This window comes from Rana temporaria, chromosome 10, assembly GCF_905171775.1.
Source record: "Rana temporaria chromosome 10, aRanTem1.1, whole genome shotgun sequence".
NCBI lineage: Eukaryota > Metazoa > Chordata > Amphibia > Anura > Ranidae > Rana > Rana temporaria.
The window spans coordinates 107,212,531-107,235,543 of record NC_053498.1 but is presented as its reverse complement, the minus strand read 5'-3'; the positions used below and the strand labels follow the sequence as shown (position 1 = coordinate 107,235,543).

Genomic DNA, 23,013 nt, shown 5'->3' with positions numbered 1-23,013 from the left:
AGATTTTTTTTATCTTCTGCCTAGGTGAAATGTTCTATTGATTAAAGCGACAAAACGCCCGTAGCAAACACTCGCTGTCACACTAGTCGCTTGAATCGAGCGTTTCCATTACTTTCTATGGGAAATACAAACGCCCAAACCGCCCGATTCGTGGTCTGGAACTTGTTTAAGCTTCAGGCGTTCAGCGTCGGGCGTTTTGGAGTGGAGATGTGAACCATCTCCATAGGGAATAATGTATTTTTTCCCCTCTAGCGTTTTTGAGCGTCGCGCTTCAGGCGACAAAACGCTGAGGTGTGAATGCAGCCTAACCGCTTCCCAAAAGTAGTTTATTTTTCGGGGGTGCGTTTTCCATTGACATTGTGCAAATTTCTTTACTCCAAACCGTGGTTGCAGGAAATAAATTTGCACTGTATATGGCTGGCTTTAGTGGGTAGGAAACTGTTAACCTGCTTTGTTTGACATCTTCTTTTACACCTGTTAAATGTTTGTACACTTGAGTCTATTTGACTTTCTTGTATGCATCTCAAGAGTGGTTTAGTACAGGTTTTATTCCAGGAAGTGTTTTTTATGAGGACAATGCAGTGAGTTAAAGCGGATGTGTCACGGGGAAAAAATATTAAAAGCCAGCAGCTACAAATACTGCAGCTGCTGACTTTTAATATTAGGACACTTACCTGTCCTGGAGTCCAGCGCTGATCGCAGCAGAGCACGAGCGATCGCTCGTCTCTCTGCTGCTCCCCCCTCCATCCACGCTCAGGGAACCAGGAAGTGAAGCGCTGCGGCTTCACTGCCCGGTTCCCTACGGCGCATGCGCGAGTCGCGCTGCGCCCGCCGATTGGCTCACACGCTGTGTGTTGGGAGCAGAGTGTTCCCAGCACACAACGGGCGACAGACGGGATGTGACGGAATGCCCGTCTTTCGCCCGTAGCGTGTGGCCGGAAGTGGGTGCAAATACCTGTCTTTAGACAGGTGTCTGCACCCCCCTCCCCCCTGAAAGGTGTCAAATGTGACACCGGAGGGGGGGAGGGTTCCGATCAGCGGGACTCCACTTTAGGGTGGAGGACCGCTTTAATGGAACCCTTAAGTGGTCATGCAGCTTTCACGGTTTGATGTAGAAGTGCACAATACGGCGCATGTCCTATTCTGACTGGTCATAGGTTGTCATCTGCTTGGTCCAGCAAGAGAAATTCAAGATGTTGAGAAAAGGCTGAAACACCCATTTCTATTGCCATGTGTGGCTTATTTTGGAAAAATGGTCACAGTGAACTTCTGCAACAGGGACAGAGCAGTATAAAGCTGACGTGTGTTCTAAGACTTGTACTGTACTATAGAAAAAGGTTGCTGATTTTGTTCACTTCCTGATTTGTGAAATCTTGGGGTCACTGGGACAGAAAGTAATGAAAAATCTCTAAAGTGCTGGGGAAGTGCACACCATATAGAGGTTGTGATCTGACTTTGAATCAAGGCTTGTTTTATGCAAAAGATCTTTTACATATGTCTGTATAAAAGTAGAACTAAACCCTCAACTATACATCACTCTGGAATACCTTAGCAGCAGGCAATCCTTTCCTAGAATGTCTGGAAATGCTCACATGTTGGGTCAGTCTTCAGCTGCAGGCTTCCTTTTTATGGCTTTACAGAATTTCTGGGTTTTGACTGTACTTGGAGCCTAATTGTCCCATACATGGCCCCTCTTTCCCATTGTGCATGTGTCCAGTTAATTAAAATTATATGCTCAGGATGGCACGATCAAGCATGCCCTAATTGTGCACTGAAATGAATGTTCTGGACCAATAAATTCAGGATGCATTTGGCTGAAAATTGACATGGTACAGGTAAAAAAAACTACCTGATTGTATTTGACCTTTTAATTTATTATCCTGAATTTATTTTTGGCTTATAAGACAGTATTCAATTTTTTTTTTTTTTTTTTAAGCGGAACTTCAGTAATTTCACGTTTCAATCTATTAAATCTTCAGCCAGTAAATACCTTATGCAGCCACTTCCTGTTATCTGGTAAAAAGCCTAGGCTTATGACATGCACAGCTCACACTCCAGAGTTTGCCTGGACGTGAGGAGAGTCCTAAAAGGGACAATGAGAGCTGAAGGTGTCTGTGTAAATCCAGGAAGTAAATAGACGGCAGCTTCAGCTGCCAACAGTTAAAATGGTTGCAGCCAGACTCGGTGGAGGGAGATTTCTGCAGCATATTTGCATTGAAAAATATATTCTGTACTTGCCAAAGTAGTTGGAGGGAAGCTTCAGAATGGCAAGGATGTTTTTATTACAAATTATGTCAGTAGACTGCAGTTTCTCTAAGTCTTTTGTGTAACAGTGCCAGAAAAAATGTCTCTTTAAATTTTATTTATTGACACTGGTCTGTTGCAGTGCTAAAAATCCATCTTTTTGCCTTTTTTTTTTTTTTGGTGCATATTTGGTCAAAAAATGTGCATTTGAAATGCTTGGAAAGGGCTCAGGTGATCACATCGCTGGATCATGGGACAGGTAAGTTTAATAAATTAGTAGCTACTTTTTTTTACACTTTTTTTATTATAAACCAAAAAAACTGGAGCTAAGCTTAAGGATGGAAGAAAGGCAGTCTTAAGAGCTGAGGATTGCCATTTTATTTCGTGTTTTTGAATATCGGTAACACTTTATGCAAGTCATCTTATGTATGTAATGTGTTATTACAATGTATTATGCTAACCCTTCCTTGATTGCATCAGCTCAAATTCCAGGCATTGCATTTGGGTAGATGAGATTTCTCCTCTGTATGCAAACAAAATAAAAAAAACCTTTGCTTTGGGAGGGGCTTGCCAATATAGATCGTACTTTGTGCATTCTGAAAGAATTGGAGGTAGTAGTGATGTATGGGGAATATCAACCCATATGATTTATTTATTTTTCTCCTGAGAATAGAAGATCAGAGGGGTCAGGAGAGGTTGCCATGTGTATAGACATAATGTTGGTTTGTAACCAGCCAGACTGACAAGATTGTGTCCAAGGCACTTTGTCTAAAAGCAGCTTTCCTGGTAAGGAATAAAAATGACCATACACTTTCTGTCCAAAACATCCAACCTAAGCATCCCTCAAGGATATGGACAGCTGCACTCCAGTAACTTGAAAGACGTGCCCTTTATTGGGTACAGGAAAAAATACACTACAGGTATCAGCACACAGTGGGATAAACAGCTGACGCGTTTCGCATTGAGTGTCAATGCTTAATCATAGCTATAGCTACCTTATAGGCGGCACAGTGGCCAAGTGGTAAGGTGTTGGTCTTGTAAACCTTAGCTATGATTAAGCATTGACACTCAATGCGAAATGCGTCGGCTGTTTATCCCACTGTGTGCTGATACCTGTAGTGTATTTTTTCCTGTACCCAATAAAGGGCACGTCTTTCAAGTTACTGGAGTGCGGCTGTCCATATCCTTGTCTTTTTTTTGCACATCCAGTGCATTGCCAGCACCCATCTGCTTCTGAGTGGACATCAATTACCCTAGTGAGCTCACCTGGAGCTGCAGCTTTCTTACCTAAGCATCCCTGTCACATGGTGCCGGTGCCTAGTCATTGCAGCAGAAAGGGTCAAACCAATTTTTATCTTTAGATGCCTTACATGTATGGTGACCATTGTCAGTCATGCACTACTAGGTACATGGTTATGCAGAGTTTTAAATAAATTGGAGTTCATGTGACTCTTCAGCACAGCAATTTTGGCCAAAAGACTAGAACGCTCAACTGTGTCAAAAAGGTGGCCTTACAATATACAATTTTTACTATTGGTATGCAGTCTTTAGATTTTCCAAAACCCGTGTAATGGGACATCCCTACACGTGTGTGTGTGTGTGTGTGTGTGTGTGTGTGTGTGTGTGCGCGCGCAGTATAAAGTGTGCATGGGCACATTGGGTAACATGGGGGAGAAGTTTCCAGGCAGAAAAGATCTCCCAAGCCTGGGGGTGGCTGATTCCTTTCACTTTCTGTTCTGGGGATAACCCAGGAAAGAATCTGCAACAAGGAAACTCTTGGCAATAAAATGCTGGAAGGAGTTGGCAACATTGTATCCACTTGATAAACTTTTCTATGATGGGTTTCACAATGGAGAGCCTGGCATGTGTAATGGCAATGATAAATGGCTGCCAGCAACTGCATTCTGTGCACCTCCAGCCAAAATGTTTAGATTTGGGTAGGGCTGGGGAGAGTTGCACCCATTAGTCTTTCTGGCTTCCCTTGACCTTGTTGAGTTGTTGATTCTGTCCTTGTGATAGCAGGGCAAGAAATGAAGAGCAGTTGTCAGGACAGGAAAACTCAGGAGTAATAACCTGACCAAGGCATTCCCTAATTTACACCATTACTGTGTTCATCTGAAGGGATTTCTCACTTCTGTCCTCGGGCCTCATTGGTAGACGGACCTTACAAGAGGCTCTTTGCTACCCTCACTGTCCAAAACCAAAGTTTTGACTTGAGAGTAAAATGATTCTGGTGTATGATGGTGGTTTTTGTTTTTCGTGATATGACTGCAGCCAATTCAGCAAAACCCAACAAATGGGCCTCATACCATGAAATCTAAGATTGGATTATCACAACGTGGAAAAACCTGCCTTCATTTGTAGAAGATACATTAAAAATAAAGCCTTAAGTATGGGTTTAACTTTTATTACCTATTCATACTTGCCTCGGTGGATGGAGCATTGGTCTGATGCTCCATCTGTCCCCTGGTGTCTCTGCACTGAGAACAGAGCCACCAACCGATGGGATATGTGAACTGAGCCAGAGAGGAAAGCTGCTGACTGTTGGCGTCTTTCCTCTCTGCTTCTCCATGCTCATTGGAGCGCTGAGCTGTGTAGGGGCAGGGAGAGGCTGCTCACTGAGACTGCCACCAATCGGGGCAGCTGGCGGATCCCAACTTGGAAGTTGTGATGCCGCTCTGCCCCGACTGATGGCTGTGACGTTGGCGGATTTCAGACCGCTCTCCACTGAAAACGGGTCAAAATGAATTGCACTCCTGTCACCTTTAGGAGAAGCCCATCCTAAATAGCTCAGGCTGGACTTCTCCGACGATGGCCCTTTAACATTGAAGTAGAGCTGCACGATTCTGGCCAAAATGAGAATCATAATTTTTTTGCTTAGAATGAAGATCACGATTCTCTCACGGCGTAAAATCTTTACAATTTATACAAAAAAATGGGCTTACTTTACTGGCTATTTTCTTTTAATTCATTAAAGTAATTTTTTCCAAAAAAATTGCATTTAAAAAGACTGCTGCGCAAATACAGTGCAACATAAAATATTGCAACAACCACCATTTTATTCTCTAGGGTCTCTACTAAAAAAATGTTTGGGGGTTCCAAGTAATTTTCTAGCAAAAAAAATGATTTTAACTTGCAAAGAGCTGTTAAAAAAAGGTTTGGTGTTTTAAGTGGTTAAACGTTCCCTAATTTACATACAGAAGTTTATTCCTTTGATGTGATACAATGTTTAGACTTGACTTTCCACTGATAAAGAATGTTTTCAAAACTTAGCAGATTGCCCAGACTTTGACTTTTGGCTGAGAGCAGAGAGGAAATTCTTTTCATGTCAAAGATCGTGAAACCCTGTCAAGAATCGCAACGGGAAAGATCGCAATAACGATTCTTGACGATTGATCGTGCAGCTCTACATTGAAGGGCAACGCCACTTTTGTGGGGGGGAATGGCAGACAAAAAATGTATATACAATGTGACTCGTCATATTGTAATTGAATGTTAAAAATGTACCTTTCCTTTTTAATCTGCAGCTCTAATTTTCTGTAAAATGCAATATGGCCACCTGGAGATGTTCTGTACTCAGAATGTATACAGAACACCCCCAAAAACCTAATTTCCTGCTTGTGATTGGCTGGCTCACTGATTTTCCTAGAAGTCTGTACTAAGATAAAAGCCAGATTTCTGGCATCCGCTGCAACAATCTCATTTTTGGAGAGATGCGCAAATAGGAAATCGCAGCTAAAGGGATGCAAACCCTGCAATTTTTCTAATTGGAGCCCTGCACGTGCACAGCTGGTTGCTTATAAAAACCACTCCCATATAGATTTGCTTTCCACATGGATGGACAAACGCAAGGTTGGAATCTGCCACAAAGTTTGTTATTTAAAGTAGGATTCCAGGTATGGCTTGTTTTGCATAATTTCAGTGGTCCGGCTTGAATAAGTGTACATGTGCCACACTTATGGGAAGTCTGTGGAAGGAACAATCGCTCGTCACTACCAGTGATTGTAGATGTCTTTCGAGTCCCGTGCTTGGCTGCATACTCAACATGTGGTCATTCAGTTGGCGTGGCCGCCATTCACAGAACATTTTTTTTTTTTTCTCAATTCGTTCAAAGTGTGTTCTGATTGGATGAGGTAGAGATTGTAGTGTTGTCCCCACCTCTCCTCCTGTCCAATCAGAAAGCCATGTACGTGAATCGCTGTGAATGGTACCTGTGCCAATTGATCAATGAAGCAGCATTGACTACTGTAGTGGTGATCACCTTCCACATCCCACAGGTATGGTCTATGCCAAGATGGGCAGTGTATGCAAAAGACTGGAATGATTTGGCTACAACCACATGGCACTCTAATGGTAAGCCCATATGTTTGTAAAGGATGATTTGTAGCACTGCAAATGCTCATTGTATGTGTTTAGGAACGTTGCCTGCTCCTATGTACATATGTTTATTTACTGTGGTGAGACCTCTGTCTTGAGGTGACTGAAAAGTGTTTACAGAATCTGAGCTCCTTTGTGGAGACTAAACACTTCTTTCTGCTTGTGCTGCCAAATGGCACTCCATTGAAGGATTGCTCCCTAAGGGGAAACACATTTCTGGAATTAGACTGTGCTGTGGGGGGAGGGGTATACACTCCCAGAAGCGTGGTCCAGTAGTCTTTGGGGAACGATTCTTTAACAGATTGGGGTTCAGCAATGTGGGCAGCAGGAGAGGTAAATATATTTTAGACTTTTTTTTTTTGCTAAAATCAGGATGAACTCTTGAAACTACGATTTAAGTTCCACTAGTGGGTGGAATGCGTCAGTGGAACCCAAACGTACTCCATGTCTTTATGGCCCTTGCTTTGTGCACTGGTGGGCAGTCATGTTGGAAAAGGAAGAGGTCATCCCCAAACTGTTCCCACAAAGTTGGGAACGCAAATTTATCCAGAAAATGTCTCGGTATGCTGACACCTTAGGACTTCTCTTCACTGGAACTAAGGGGCCAAGCCCAACCCCTGAGAAACACTCCCCTCCAAATGATTTGGGCTGGTGCACAAAGCAAGGTCCAGGACATGGCTGAGCGAGTTTTGGGTGGAGGAACTTGACTGGCCTGCACAGAGTCCTGACCTCAACCAGATGGAACACCTTTGGAATGAATTTGGGATTGTGAGCCAGGCCTTCATGTCCAACATCGGTACCTGACCTCACAAATGTGCTTCTAGAAGAATGGTCAAACATTCCCATAGACCAGGGCTTGAAAAATCCCAGGCGCCAGGTCGCCATTGCGACTAGAAATTTCACCCTGGCGCCTGGGCTTTGATCAGTGACAGGTGCCTCTGCTACAGGGCGGGTTGCGGGGTCTTGGCCGCGAACATGATTAGCAGTGGAAGCGGGAACGGATGAGGAAGAGAGCGGCACAGCAGCGGCTGACACGGCGGAACGAGTGGCCAGCAGAGTAAAGTCCAGCTGGGGATCCTCGGCGGTCTGTCATCCCCACTACTGCTGTCGCCCTGCCCCAAGGTATTGCAGGAAGTGACTCCGGAACATCCGGTACTCGGATTCGGTGGATAGGCACAGCGGAGCGTGTCCCTCAGACCTCCTCCGTAAATAGAGAGGAGAGGGAGGCGGCTTCGGTCCGCTGTGTGTCTATCCACCGAATCTGGGTCCCGGATGTTCTTGAGTCGCTTCCCGCAATACCATGGGGCGACAGCAGCGACAGCAGCAGTGGGGATGACAGACCGCCGAGGATCCCCAGCTGGACTTCACTCTGCTGGCCACTCGTTCCTCCTGCCGTGTCAGCCGCTGCTGTGCCGCTCTCTTCCTGCTCCATCCCGCGGTGTTCTGAGGTCTGTACATGTTTTAATGTAGTCCAAATAGACATGCACTGAGGGGGGGCCTACACTGATGGAGAGGGGGGTGTACACTGATGGAGGGGGGGATCTGCAATGATGGGCTGCACTGAGGGGGTTGCACTGATGGGGGGGGGGGGGGGGGTCTACAATGATGGATGGGGGGTCTGCAATGACGGGGCCTGTACTTAGTGAGGGGATCTATACTGCTGGAGGGGGGTCTGTACTTGGTGAGGGGGATCTATACTGCGGGGGGGTATCTATACTGAGAGAGGGGGGTCTAGACTTAGTGGGGTCTATACTGAGAGAGGGGGGTCTGTAGTTAGTGGAGGGGGGACCATAGTTGGTGGAGGGGGGGCGATTACAAACCCTAGTGACGTCACCAAACCTGGCACCTAACTTTTTTAGCTGGCTTCTAGATTCAAAGCAAATTTGTCAAGCCCTGCCATAGACGCTCCTAAACCTTGTGGATGGCCTTACCAGAAGAGTTGAAGCTGTTGTAGCTGCACAGGGTGAGCCAACTATTGAACCCTACGGACTAAGACTGTCATGCACTTCAAGTGGGTGTAAAGGAAGGCATCCCAGTACTTTTGATATGTATAGCTGGCTTTAGCCATAGGTGGTTTTTTTTTTTTTTTTTTTGCAGCAGGGTCACTTTAATGTATAAAATTGGAGAACACTGATCATATTTTCTATGTAGTAAGTTAACTTAAACTTTTAGTCTGTATAAAATCTCTACTTTACAGTGTTTGTTTTACACAAGGATAATCTTGAGTGTTGGTGATAACGTTAGTTTTATGTGCTTTAAGGGTCAAAAGTCAGTCGCACATAATGTAGATAAGGGCAGCTTTTCTTTTTCAAGATGCTGTTTGTAAAATGATCTGATGATTGTACGTTATACAAATGTTTACATACACCACTGTTTACCTTTTTTGGTTTGTGATTAAATGGTGATTAGTCTTTGGTTCTAAGACCTGGTGATGTGGCTGAATGTGAACATAATAGGTTTGTGTATTGACAGATTTTGATTGCTGTGTGGGCCACATATTTGTATGTAAAGTAGCATCTTGGCATAGTCCTAGCATCATGGTGGGGCAGGACAACTCAATCTTCTTTTGGGGGGGGGGGGGGGGGTACAAAAATGTCTCCATTGGTACCAAAATGACCAACAGCCATGGCAAGTGCATTATTTGATATTGGTCAAATGTAGTTTTTAATCTACCGCACTCTTTAACTGCTTAGACCATTTTCTTAAGGTGAACTAATCCTTTAAAGATGAGTGTCGGCCCTGGACACAGGCATGGCTCAGGATTGAGCCTGCACAATTGCCCCGTAGCAAGTGGCTTGCTATCCCCCACATCCCTTTTTAGAATTTTGATCTTCCTGAGCTCAGACGCTGGACACCCTGGCCTTGGCTCCTTAAAGTGTAGTGCCCACAGATGCTATGCCTGCCCAATCAGAATTTTAGAGCTATTGTTATAATGGCTTTACAACTAGCACTTCCAGTTTCCTGTAACTAGGCCAGTGTTGAGGTGTCTGAAATGTACTACATTGTTGCATACTGCAGGGCTCGACAAAATCTGGGCGCCCAGTCGCAATTGCGACAAGAAATTGTGACCTGGCGCCGCTGGTAATTGAGGCCGCGGCCTACAAGGCCGCAGCCTCAAAATTACTGGCCGTCACAATCGTGCGGGGGAGGTGGGGATACTGTGTCTCTGTGCGGGCCCGCAACGGCTGGTAATTGAGGCCACGGCTTTGCGGCCTTGTGAAGGACCAAGCTTCGTTCTGTGACCTGGCACCATCTGCTGGTGGCCGTTGGCATTACAAGTAAAACGGCAGTTCTAATGTAATTTTTCACTGCCATCTCCTTCCCTTTAATTAGAACCCCCCCCCCCCCCCCCCAAACAATATATATTTTTTATTCTAACACCCTAGAGAATTAAATGGCAATCGTTGCAATACTTTCTGTCACAGCAGTCTTGCAAGCGCACTTTTTTGAGGGGAAAAATACACTTTTTTTCTTAATTAAAAATAGGACAACAGTAAAGTTATCACAATTTTTTTTTTACATTGTGAAAGATAATGTTATGCCGAGTAAATTGATAGCCAACATGTCACGCGTGGAATGCCGACAAACTTTTACCCTTTAAAATCTCCATAGGCGACGTTTAAAAAAAAAAATTCTACAGGTTGCATGTTTGAGTTAGAGGAGGTCTAGAGCTAGAATTATTGCTCTTGCTCGAACGATGGCGGCGATACCTCATATGTGTGGTTTGAATACGGTTTACATTTGCGGGTGCTACTCACGTATGTGTTCGCTTCTGCGCGCAAGCTTGGCAGGACGGCGCATTTTCTGGCTCCTAACTTTTTTAGCTGGTATTTTATCACCTCTGCAGGTTTTTAATTTTTGCGCAATAAATGAAAAAAGCAACTATTTAAAAAAAATAACTGTGGGTGGCACTGAGCTACTGATAGGCACTTTTTGGGCACTGCGTCAGCGTGAACAGAGGAGCCATTTACCAGCACTTCCTGGTTCATGCGATCAGCTGATCACGTGGTATGAAGCCTGTCTGAGGCTTCATGCCACGATCAGTTGATGTGTCAGGATATCACAACCACTTTGCTGCCGTCATTCTGCTATATGGTGGGTGGCAAGTGGTTAAAAAAAGGCAGCACAACCCCCTTATGTTAAAGGGGAAGTAAACTTCCATCTTTACATGTTGCCTATAAGGTGTACCTATAGGTAGAGTAAATTCCTCTTAAACGGGCAATGTTTAGATTTACTGTGTACATGTTGCCAGTGCCCATTCCTTCTGAGCCCTGTGGCATCAGAAGCAAGACAGGTGAAGATGGACGCTGTCTCCAGCAATGGCGTCGCTGGAAGGATTCGTTTTCAGGTAATTTTTACATGATGTGCTGGTATGCATTGTATACTAGCATATTATTCCTTGCAGTTGAGAAAGAAAATTGCAGCTCTTTACCACTGCTTTCCCTGCTCCCTGCTTGCCCACAGTACATTTACTGCAGGGAGGTGGCACAAGCAGACTGAATAATGGTGCTTTACGTCATCCAGCCTATTCCGGGTTAGGGATATGCATGTGTATCTTTGCTGGTAAAAATCTGACTCTTAACTTTTTGCTGGCTCCTAAATTCACAGCAAATTTGTCAAGTCCCGAGTATACCGATGGGTAAATAGGGCCGTGCTGCAACTGTGTATTGATGCAGTTGCCCCATGGTGTTGCTGTGTTTGCGGGGTTAAAACGGGTGCAGAGAAGGCAACATATTGCCACTTTACTGCCTGTTGGGTGCTTCTGAAAAGTGATCAGAGCACAGATTGCTTTTCAGAGGCACAGCAGTCCTTTCTTTTTTTTTTTTTTTTTTTTTCCCAAGCCCTAAAGCAGTTCTGATCCTACAAGATTAGGCGTCAGGATTAAAATGTACGTGCAAACAGACATGGTTAACACATATGAACACAATGCCTTTGTTTACAAATTGCAGTACTGTACCTTAGGGGGAGGCAGAGAGTACAGACCTCACAGAATCCTCCCTGGTCACTGCTTTGCCTTTCCTGGCAGAGCTCCTGTCGTGCTGATGGTCAGTTCATGGAAGATCGGGAGCTCTGATCTACATGCCTTTCTATTGGGATGAGGCACCCTGGTTGTGAGACTGTCTTGGTGCAATGTGGATTCTTTCACTTACTGTCTGTTGATAGAGAATTGTACTATGGCCATGTTCCTCTTATTGAAACAATTTGCCTATCGGCGTAAGTTTGGCTTGAGTGATTTAAGGTCTTCTGATAGGATGGTGGTTTGTAATCCTGACCACCTTATTGAAATATTCAGCTTCTTGTGCAATCCAGAAAGTACATTTAGAATTCTTGTAATGCAAGAAAACTAAGGAATAGATTTCCGCTTATTTTTCTTCATCCCATTGAATGGACTTCAGCCCTGGCAGTCTTGTACTGTGAGGTATCGGTTTCCTATTTTTTCATAACTGGCAAAAACACTGAATTTTTTTTCCCCTCAGTTTAGGCTGATACGTATTCTTTTTTTGTTAAAAAAAATCGCAATAAGCGTTTGGTTTGTGCAAATTTATAGCGTTTACAAAATAGGGGATAGTTTTATGGCATTTTTATTTATATTTTACTAGTAATGGCAGCAATCTGCTTTTTTTTTTTTTTTTTTTTTTTTTTTTTTTCGTGACTGCGACATTATGGCGGACACTTTTGACACATTTTTGGGGCCATTGTTTTCACAGCGAAAAGTGCTATAACAATGTGCTGATTACTGTGAAAATGGCAGTGAAGGGGTTAACCACTAGGGGGCACTAAGGGGTTCAGTGTGCCCTAAGTGAGGGATTTTTACTGTAGGGGGGTGTGGCTGTAGGTGTGATGTCACTGATCGTTCCCTATATCAGGGAACAGACGATCGGTGTCGCTGCCACACGGAAGAACGGAAGGTGTGTTCACACCTCTATCCATTCTTCATCTCATGTGACCAATCGCGGGACACCGGCGGCAATCGGGTCATGGAGTTTCAAACCGGGTTGCCAGCACGCCTGCGACCCGGCGGCTGGGCTCTTAAAGGCAATGTACAGGTACGTGCCTGTGCCCTTCTATCTATGTGTATCGGCGTGAAGGGGTACTTAAGTGGTTAAAGCTGAACTTGGGCATAAGATTTGCAGGTTGCAAGGAAGAAATGTATGTATTTTTCCCCACCACTGATGCTGGAATCCCTTCCGCCAGGCCATTGTCTTCTCGTGGGGGAAGCCATCCCTGCAGGGAGAGGACTGATGAGTAGTGCCTATAGCAACCACTAGCAATTGTAAGAATCCAACAGGATGGTTGTTCAACTTGATACATTCAGCCTGCCCATGAACGGTTCACATCTGATTTGTATCGTATGGCCGGCCTAACTCCTTTTCCCATAGCCTTCAAAATGTACATTGCCATTACATACCTCTTAAAATGTAATTCTATGTTTTTAAGACTTGATCTGGTAAGCCATCAGTTTGTAGAATAGTGTTGCTTAATGTTTCATATAAAGTTGATGATTCTTCTGTTTTGTGCTATTGAGTCAGCAGCAGCTGCACAAATAGGGAACATTTACTGGGATTTGGTGACTGTCAGCGATGTGGTCAGTTACACGATTCCCATATACAGCCTGCGGAGAAAGTTATTTTATTAACTAGTGCAAAAATCTGCGGCAACAATCTGGCTTTCAGCAACTTGGAATATCATGCTGAAGAAGACTGCTTAGTTAGTTACATGCTTCTCTACTACTCTTTGCATGTTGAGCTCAAATATAGTTCCAAATGTAATGACCTTTTTCCCGAGCTGTACTGTATAGGCTTTTCAAGATCCACTCCAGGCTTGGCTAAAACCATGGACTCAGTAAACAGTAGGGTTGTCCCGATACTAGTATCGGGACCGATACCAAGCATTTGCCCGAGTGTACTTGTACTCGGGCAAATGCTCCCGATGCTTCACTCGATACTTGTACTGTCAGGGGTGATCAGTGCATGGGGAAGTTACAGGCACCAATCACCGCTATATAGTGTGTTCCTGCCGTGTATTCCTCTGTGTATTCCTCTGTTTCTCTCCCTTTCTGTGCTCCTCCTCCACCCCTGGAACTGTCAGGATGGAGAGCGGGGTAGGAGCCGGTAAATCTGGCTCCTTACTGCTCCGAATGGATAGTCAGTGATCACTGACTTGGTCCATTTACATAACTGAAACATCGTAAACTGTGATTACAAATGTTTCAGTTTATGAATGAAGAGAAGATGCTGTCTTCACTCAATTCATTTTCAGCGCAGTTGATGCTGCTGAGAAAGGGACAGGGGAACATGTGTCCCTAGTCCCTTTCTCTGTCTTAAAGGGGAGATGTCAGAGGTCTGTTAAGACTCCTGATATCTCACCAAAGCCCCCAAACAGGGCTGAAATAAAGAATAAAAATTATTGTAGAAAAAAATAAAAAAAAAATAAAGAAAAACACACTGACACGTAAAAAGCATTACAAATAAAACATTGTAAAACATTGTAAAATTAAACAAATTGTTAAAGATTATTAAAGTGGGAGAGAGCCAGGGGGGGTCATGTGACCACACAAGCATGTTGAAAAAGGTATTGCCATCATTTTTAAACCAACATTTACACTGTAGTATACTAGAGGGGCTGGCAGTAATCCTACTCTGACTTTACTACCACTTTAATGCTCAAATGTCCAGTATCATTTTACCTGAAGCTGTAGCTCTGCCCCATCCTTGTCTGCACTCTTACTTCAGCGTAGCCAATGTTTATTTAAACAGCAAATATGGAGTATGCTCATTCAATCATTAACTTTCCTCTTTCTGTACTAGGACAGCCTGGCCTGAATTGTTAATCTCCTGGGAACTTTCTACTGGACAGTGAACACGAGGGGCTGAACATCTGGATGACCTTGCCTTTGGGACAATTAAGTTAAAACTGCATTGGATTATGGGTCAGAAGGTCACAGGAGGCATAAAGACGGTGGATATGAGGGACCCTACGTACCGGCCGCTAAAGCAAGATCTCCAGGGCCTGGACTACTGTAAACCCGCTCGTTTGGACCTCTTATTGGATATGCCACCAGTATCTTATGAAGTACAGCTTCAGCACTCATGGAATAATAATGATCGGTCACTCAATGTTTTCGTCAAAGAAGATGACAAACTTGCTTTTCACCGGCATCCGGTGGCACAAAGTACAGATGCCATTCGTGGCAAAGTTGGTTACACGCGGGGCCTACATGTATGGGAAATAACATGGGTCATGAGACAGCGGGGAACGCATGCAGTCGTTGGAGTCGCAACAGCAGACGCACCACTACATTCTGTAGGATATACCACACTAATAGGCAGCAATGGCAAGTCTTGGGGCTGGGACTTGGGGAGGAACAAACTGTACCATGATGGTAAAAATCAGCCAAGTAGGACATACCCTGCTTTTCTGGAGCCTGATGAAACCTTCATTGTGCCAGATTCTTTCTTGGTGGTACTAGACATGGATGATGGTACGCTGAGTTTCATTGTTGATGGACAGTACATGGGCACTGCTTTTAGAGGACTAAAGGGAAAGAAACTCTATCCTGTTGTCAGCGCAGTTTGGGGCCACTGTGAAATCAAGATGCGTTATATAAATGGACTTGACCGTAAGTGTTTCACTTTTTGTGTTCCACTCTAGCATTGTTTACTGCCCATGTTGTGACATGTCCAGAGATGTGTTCATTTTGCTATATTGGGAATCAGATTGCTTTCCCACTTAGGAGGCTTGCTCTGTGCCCTGATCAGAACACCCCAGTGGTGGCTGAGCTGTGTTTACAGTAAGGTGGTTTGTAAAACTGCTCTGGGGAATCGCGGTCTATGCGGCTTGAAACGGAATTATGTGACTAATACATTTTAAGGCTGCAAGGGTCAATACAAATGGTGACTTTAGGTTCAATAAAGGTTTATTGAGTTTTTAAGACGGCATAAAGAGAAATAGAAAATGGTGCGACCGAGGGCCCAACACAGGGCGGCTCGGATCCAAAAACATAAACAATCCTCATTACGAAGGGTATGAAACTAAACAAGAAGTCATTGCAGTCAGATACAATTATAGAAAACTTCACTGCACACAGGGCATGGCCCTGGCCTATTACAGCCTCCCCCGGCCTGGGCGCCCCTATGGGATCCAACTGCGTCCAGGGACCAGGGGGGCAGGGAGGGTCTGATTGACCGGTGAGGGCAAGCAACCAGAACCCCTTACACAATAATACAATACGCAAACAATGCAAGAGTGCTAGGGTGAAGTGTACAAGTAAGCGACTATATGTAGCAAGTGGATTGTGTAATAGTGCAACCAGGATGCGGCTGAAGGGTCAGCCAGAAAGACAAGAGAAAGGAAGCAGAGAAGGGGGGATAAGAGGAAATCAGGAGGTGAGCAAGAAGGGGGGGTGTGGGAAGCGGTGTGCTCGACCCCCCGCAGGTGTGCAACAGCCTGTTCCGGGTGGGCTCCTCCGGTAGACATCTAGGGAGGGGCGTAAAACATACAAATGGTGACTTTAAAGTGTAATATCAGATTTGCAAACCACACTGCTGCATTGACAGAATTTAAAATCTGTTGCCTTATTGACCAGATGATGCAAGCCAATAAAATGGCTGTCTGCAGTGCAAGTCTGAATCTGGCTGCTCTGCAATGTTCCTACACGACACTTTGATAAATTCGGCTTGATATGGTGTAAGAGAATCTGTGCATACAGGATGATCAAGCCTTTACACAATGCAGAGGATTAACCCATTAAGTTCCACAGTGAGTATAACAAGCATGCTGTGCTGCATATAAAGACTGATTTTACTGCTGTGGGTTTAGTTTAGACCCCTGTATTACCAGCAGGTGTAAACTCAGTTCCCGAAATGGGGATAACGCCAGGTAAAACCTCTGCTCGCTTTCTTTAACTCAATCTCACATTTGCATGATCTTAATCGTCAATAAATATAAAAATTTAATATCTGGTGATTTCTGTATAATTTATGGCAGATAAAAATGTAGGTAAAGAAATCTCATTGATGTCACTCCACCATGCCAGTATATAAAGGTAGAACAATTGTCCCAGCATGCTGTGGCTGCAGTATACCATTTGAGGGTCTGGTTCCCCAAAGGCATTGTGTCTTGGATAGGAACTTCATCCATGCCCACTGACAGTCCCTACCCAGGACACAACGTGTTTGAGGAACCAGACCCTCTGATGGTATACTGCAGCCACTGCTAACCATTTGTAGCATGCTGGGACGGTTGTTCGGTCTTTATATAATGGTGCAGTGCCATCTATATGAGTTCTTTACTTGTATGCTTTTAAATAAATTGTACAGAGCTCTAGATTTGCCCCTTTGTGTAAAGCCTTGTGTTTTTTTCACCTTAATGCATAGGATGTATTAAGGTGGAAAAAACACATTGCACTCTCTGGGCCCCCCCTGAGCCCCAAACTTTCATGGGCTCTATCCCACATTGTTCTCCCCACAGCTTCTCTGCTCTTTAATAGATTTATGGCAGTTCAGCCATTGGCCCCCGCTGCTGTCAATCTAATCCAATGACGCTGCCGTCAGGGGGTGGGCCGAGTCATACACTCGGCAGGTATGTTCGGCAAGTGTATGACACGGTAGCACACCCACAGGGTAACCCCCTTGAGAGCTTCCCAGAGGGGGTTGGCTATTGTGGGGAGCAGCCACCGTATGACCCTAGAAGAGGATGATCAGGGCCACTGTCTAAAACTAACTGCACAGTGGAGGCAAGTGTGGTGTGTTTAAAAAAATAAACTCAAACCTTATCCATCTCTGCCATTTTTGTGTAGTCGGCTACAAAATGTAGCTGCTGGGGTGTTATTTTTTTTTTTTTTGTCCTCAAGCAGATTGTTGTACTTTGTTAGGGTGGTCCCAATAAACACGATTTGCAGGACCAGAGGTGACCCTTCTGCCCAATACAGCATGCAGGAATGGAAGTAGAAGTCCCTGTTCGCTGTGGACAACTTTTCTTTTTTTTTTTTTCTTAAAGGAACACTAAAGTTTTTTTATTAGATCAATTGATTGCTGTAAGCTAGAGCATTTAAATATCACTTACCTCATTTTTCCTTTTGACCTCCAAAATACTGTAATCCAGGTTTGAAAATGCCATTTCCTGTCTCTCCTCTTCTTGCTTTCCACCAGCATCTGAGCCGTTTTGCATGGTGGAAAGCAGAATGTGCTCACCCCCTCCCTATGACTACAGACCTGCGTGAAGATGCTCTTATCCCTGACAGGCATGGAGGCTAAGCCTAATGGGAACTGTAGTTCCCATTAGGCCGTGATGTAGCAAGAATGAATGCGCACCGCAAACCAGGAAGTCGGTGAGTATAACGATTCAGGAGTGCTGGAGGTGAATAAAACAGCTCGATTTCAACAGGTATCAAACTAGTTATAATGCAAAACATTACTTTTTACTTTATCAGCTACTGTCAGACTTTAATTTAAGAGGAAAATATTTTTGTCTTTACAACCCCTTTAAGTTGTCAGCGTGAGGAGAAAAGGCCAATCACCGGCTTGTGTGTAAGGGGACATCGGTCCTGAAGAGGCAATTCTGCCTTATCTGTGCAGTCAGTACACTCCGCCAGTGCTGCCTATCAGTGCGGCCTTGTCGGCGGACATCAATAAAGGAGAAAAATTACCTGTTGACAAACCTTTTTTTTTTTTTTTTTTTTTTTATTCGGTATTGATTTTTTTAACAAGATAAAAACTGCAGAGGTGATCAAATACCACCAAAAGAAAGCTTTGTGGGAAAAAATTATAAAAATGTCATTTGGGTACAGTGTTGCATGACTGCAATTGCCATTCAAAGTGCATCAGCGCTGAAAATTGGTCTGGGCAGGAGGGGGATTTAAGTGCCCAGTGAGCAAGTGGTTAATCTCCTCCATTTTGCAACACTTAACCTGTTAAAAAAAAAAAAGTAATCAGTTTAGTGTTTGGTCTTGTGCTAGACCAGTGGGTCTCAACCTTACTAGTGCCGTGACCCCTTGATAAAATATCCCAAGTTGTTGGGACCCCTAACAGTAAAATGATTTTCGTAGCATGGGTTGTCGGCACCCAAGACAAGTAATTTGCACCCCTAACCCATGGACATTTAGCACGCCCTGAGTCCATTCCACTCTCACATTAAAACCCCTTCTGGTACATTTTAGGATGTCACTCTCGCTATCCTAATTTCTTGTGTTCAACTTGGGTGTTCTTGATCAAGGCCATCTGCTTATCTTGGAATTGTATTGGACTTATAATGGCAACTATAATCGCAGGTAGTGTTACTCACTGTGTCTCCGACTTTGTGGTGCCTTGTAGCAGTGACACCTATGCCGACATCAGGAGATAGGGTCTCCTCCTGCCTTTCCCACTTCACATTCCTCACCATTCAGCTGACCTCCAGTCTCTGCCCCCCAGCCATGTCGTGAACTGAATGGGTGGCTGCTGGCTTTAGGAACAGCCCTGCTGGGTGGCTGCGAAAAGGCTGAAGAGCAGCGTGGGCATAAGGAACAGCCCAGGATTTGGTGACCCCTGGCAAAGCGTCATTTGACCCCCTAGGGGGTCCCGACCCCCAGGATGAAAACCACTGTGCTAGACTTTTTGCTCTCAAACATTCGCAGCGATGACCCACTTGTGTATTTAAGTCCCTTTAATCCACAGCCTGGCTGGAGAACTACTTTTAGGAGGTCTGCACTGTCCAGGCCTCTATGTGCTCCAGCATTGCTGGGACAATCACTTTCTCAATCTTCTCTACCTGTAGGCCATGACATGGGACTATTGGCAGTGCGCTTAAAGTAGAGGTCCACCCAGAACTCATCCGCTCCTCCCATGTAACCCCCCCATGTCACATTTGGTTCCCTTTTTTTTTTTTTTTTTTTTTTAGGGGGGGGGGGGGTGCAGATGCCGGTCTACACTTCTGACAAGAGTGCCACAGAAGCTGCCGTGTTTTGTCGGCTGCAGTATTAAAGAACCACTCTAACCCTGTACACAAATTTGCAGGCATCACCCCGCTACTGTCTTTAGACCGGTGGTTGGCTCTTTAGTGATAACCAATGCGGCTAAAGGACCCACTTCTGCCATTCTTCCCGGGTCACCAGCCAGCACATCTGCCGGCTAGGCTGAGACCCAAACAAAGCTGGATTCGCCTCTGACCGTGTCTCTGATGTAAAATCCCAGAAGCGACATCCCTTCCTGTTTACTTGGCTGCCAATGGTGCCGATTTAAAATTACTAGGGTTGTCCCGATACCACTTTTTTAGGACTGAGTACCGATACTTTTTTCAAGTACTCGCCAATACCGTTACTTTTTTTTTTAAATGTGTTCCCCCCCCCCCCCCAGATTCAGCCGTGTCCCCCCCAGATTCAGCCGTGTCCCCCAGATTCAGCCACTGTTCTCCCCCCCCCCCCCCCAGATTCAGCCACTGTTCTCCCCCCCCCCCCCCAGATTCAGCCACTGTTCTCTCCCCCCCCAGATTCAGCCACTGTTCTCCCCCCCCCCCCAGATTCAGCCACTGTCTCCTTACCTGCATCCCGCTGCCAGCCCGACTGGTTAATACTCGCGGGGAACATTACAGCTTTGAATAGCTGTAATGATTCGTGCTGCGTATAGACACTCCCCCTTTCTCCGGATTGGACAGTTCACCCGAGCAAGGGGGAGTGTCTATGCGGGGCGGGAAAGACTACAGCTATTCAAATGAATGCTGTAATGTTCCCCGCCCGTATTAACTAAGCGGGGATGCATCGTAGCAGCGGGATGCGTCGTAGCGGGATGCGGCAGCGGGGGGAGTATTCTATTTTGGTATCGGGGGTATTTGCAGGAGTACGAGTACTCCCGCAAATACTCAGAATCGGTCCCGATACTAGTATCGGGACAACCCTAAAAATTGCAGTATTCAGAATCTCCAAAGTACAAAGGAGGGATTGGGGGTCTTGGAACTTCTAAGCAACAAAGTCCAGAAATGGGCTTGGGCATGAAAGGGTTAATCTCCACATTTTAAAGCTACATAGCATTTTTAAAGTCCTGGTCCACTTGTCAGCTTAGTGTATTGTAAAGTTGGGCCTTCAATCATTTTATAAATTTGCTCCTATAATGCCTGCCTCTCGTTCCTTTAATAACATTGGGCTAAAAGGTGTGCTGTGCTGCCTCTATAAAAAACAATTGGTCTTCATCTACATTGATCACCTAGGTGAGTGACATGGATAGCCCTAGTTCCTATGACTCCTGTGTAATTATCCTGAATCCCAGGAGCTATGGAGTAGCTTCTCATGACTTTCAGCAAGGGGAGGAGGGCTGGCAGGGGCATACACGGTGCCCTTATCCTGCATGTGGGTAGGTGAAGTCAGACACTCAAATCCATTCTGCGTTCAGTGTAAAATATTGCACATGTGTGCTAGGTTCACATCTCCACAACACGAAGCTCATCGCTTCCAGCCTCTTGTTTACATGTTAAAGCAGCAGGAGGACTGGAAGTGCTGTGCTTGGTACACAGGTGCGACCTGAGATGTGGACCTAATGTGCAATATTTTGTATTGAATGCAGGGTGCATTTGAGCGGTCATGCCTTTACTTGCCCACAGTGAAGGTGGCCACATGCATGAAAAGAGTGATGGGGGGGGGGGGGGGGGCGGGGATGAATGATAACTATTTAGAGCTGCACAATTTTGGATAAAATGAGAATCGTTTTGTCTTTAAAAAAAAAAAAAATCACAATTCTCATAACATTATAAACTCCCCCACTGGGAGACAAGCTTTTAAGTGGTTAACCTGCCCTGGTGGGTTTTTTGTTTTTTTGCGCCTGAAGCTTCAGGTTTGACTAGAGTTTGCCATTTTAAGTCTGATTATTTGAATTGTTTGACTGTTAAAGCTTTAAAGCGGGAGTTCACCCGAAAAACAATTTTTAACATTAGATTGAGGCTCATTTTGTCAAGGGGAATCGGGTGTTTTTTTTTTTTTTTTTTTTTTTTAATCGAAGCAGTACTTACAGTTTAAGAGATAGATCTTCTCCGCCGCGTCCGGGTATGGTCTTCGGGACTGGGCGTTCCTATTTGATTGACAGGCCTCCGACGGTCGCATACATCGCATCACGAGTAGCCGAAAGAAGCCGAACGTCGGTGCGGCTATATACGGCGCCTGCGCACCAACGTTCGCCTACTTTCGGAAAATCGTGACGCGATGTATGCGACAGTCTGAAGCCTGTCGATCAAATGGGAACGCCCAGTCCCGCAGCCCATACCCGGAAGCGGCGGAGAAGATCTATCTTTAAAACGGCAAGTATTGCTTTGATTTAAAAAAAAACACCCGATTCCCCTTGACAAAATGAGCCTCAATCTAATGTTAAAAATTAAGTTTTTGGGTGAACCTCCACTTTAACTAACTAGAGGTGCATCAAATAAAAAAAAAGTTGGTGCTGGTGTCAAATGCAAGATGCACTTGGCCGAAAACCGAATGACCATTTTCAAAAATCTTTAACATCAATTTTAAATATGAATTTTAGTCTATTGCCACCTTTTTAGTGCAATAAATAAAAGTGCACGATCTGTTGGGCTTCCATTGTGGTGTTAAAAATCCTGCTTGCGACATTTTTGATCCGCTAAAAAAAATGTACCTCCCACTTGAAATGCATTTAAAAAGCAGCAAAACACATTGACGCACCTGTGTTGCATAAGTACATAAAAATCGCCATATAATATGCATTTTCAGTGCCATTATTGGCACTTTTTTATATGTTTCGGGGAGCCCCCTTTCAAGGTTTAATGGCTGTAACAGCACTTATAATTACAAGACAAAGTTATTAAGGGTTTCAATACTCGTGTGTTTTGGCAGATCCATTCAACTGGTAATGGTAGAGTTGGCTAGGATGGTCTTAACTGCTAAACAAAACCCATACCAGTCCAATTTCAGATGGCAATCCTTGGTCTGATCTCATGAGGGTGTTTATAATCAGAAAAGACCTAGAATGCCATTCCTTTCTGTGCTGCTCTTTTATTGTAGTGTCAGCACTGTCACAAATGGAGTACCAGTGGAGTTCCTTAACCACTTCAGCCCCGGACCATTTTGCTGGTCAATGACTGGGCCACTTCTTGCGATTCGGCACTGAGTCGCTTTAACTGACAATTGCGCGGTCATGTGACATGGCTCCCAAACAGATTGTACGTTTCTCTCCCCCCCCCCCCCCACACAAATAGAGCTTTCTTTTGGTGGTATTTGATCACCTCTGCAGTTATTTTTTTGCACTATAAACAAATAAGAGCGACCAATTTTGAAAATTAATATTATTTTTTACTTTTTACTATAATGAATATCCCCAAAACTATAAAACTATTTTTTTTCCCTCAGTTTTAGGCCGATACATTCTTCTACATATTTTTTTGTAAAAATCGCATAAGCGTTTATTGATTTGT

General features: G+C 44.6%; 1 protein-coding gene across 4 annotated transcripts in view; it reads left to right on the top strand.

The window, feature by feature from the left end:
• SPSB1 (splA/ryanodine receptor domain and SOCS box containing 1) overlaps nucleotides 1–23,013 on the top strand; it is a 32,110-nt gene that overhangs the window by 3,713 nt on the left and 5,384 nt on the right. For 2 of the 4 annotated variants that reach the window (XM_040325931.1, XM_040325932.1), the window contains exon 2: nucleotides 14,435–15,241. In XM_040325931.1, coding sequence (XP_040181865.1) covers nucleotides 14,548–15,241 — 694 coding nt within the window. In that variant the 5' untranslated portion in view covers nucleotides 14,435–14,547. Of the gene's footprint in view, nucleotides 1–14,429; nucleotides 15,242–23,013 lie in introns of all 4 variants that reach the window. The other 2 variants (XM_040325929.1, XM_040325930.1) reach the window with 1 other exon arrangement.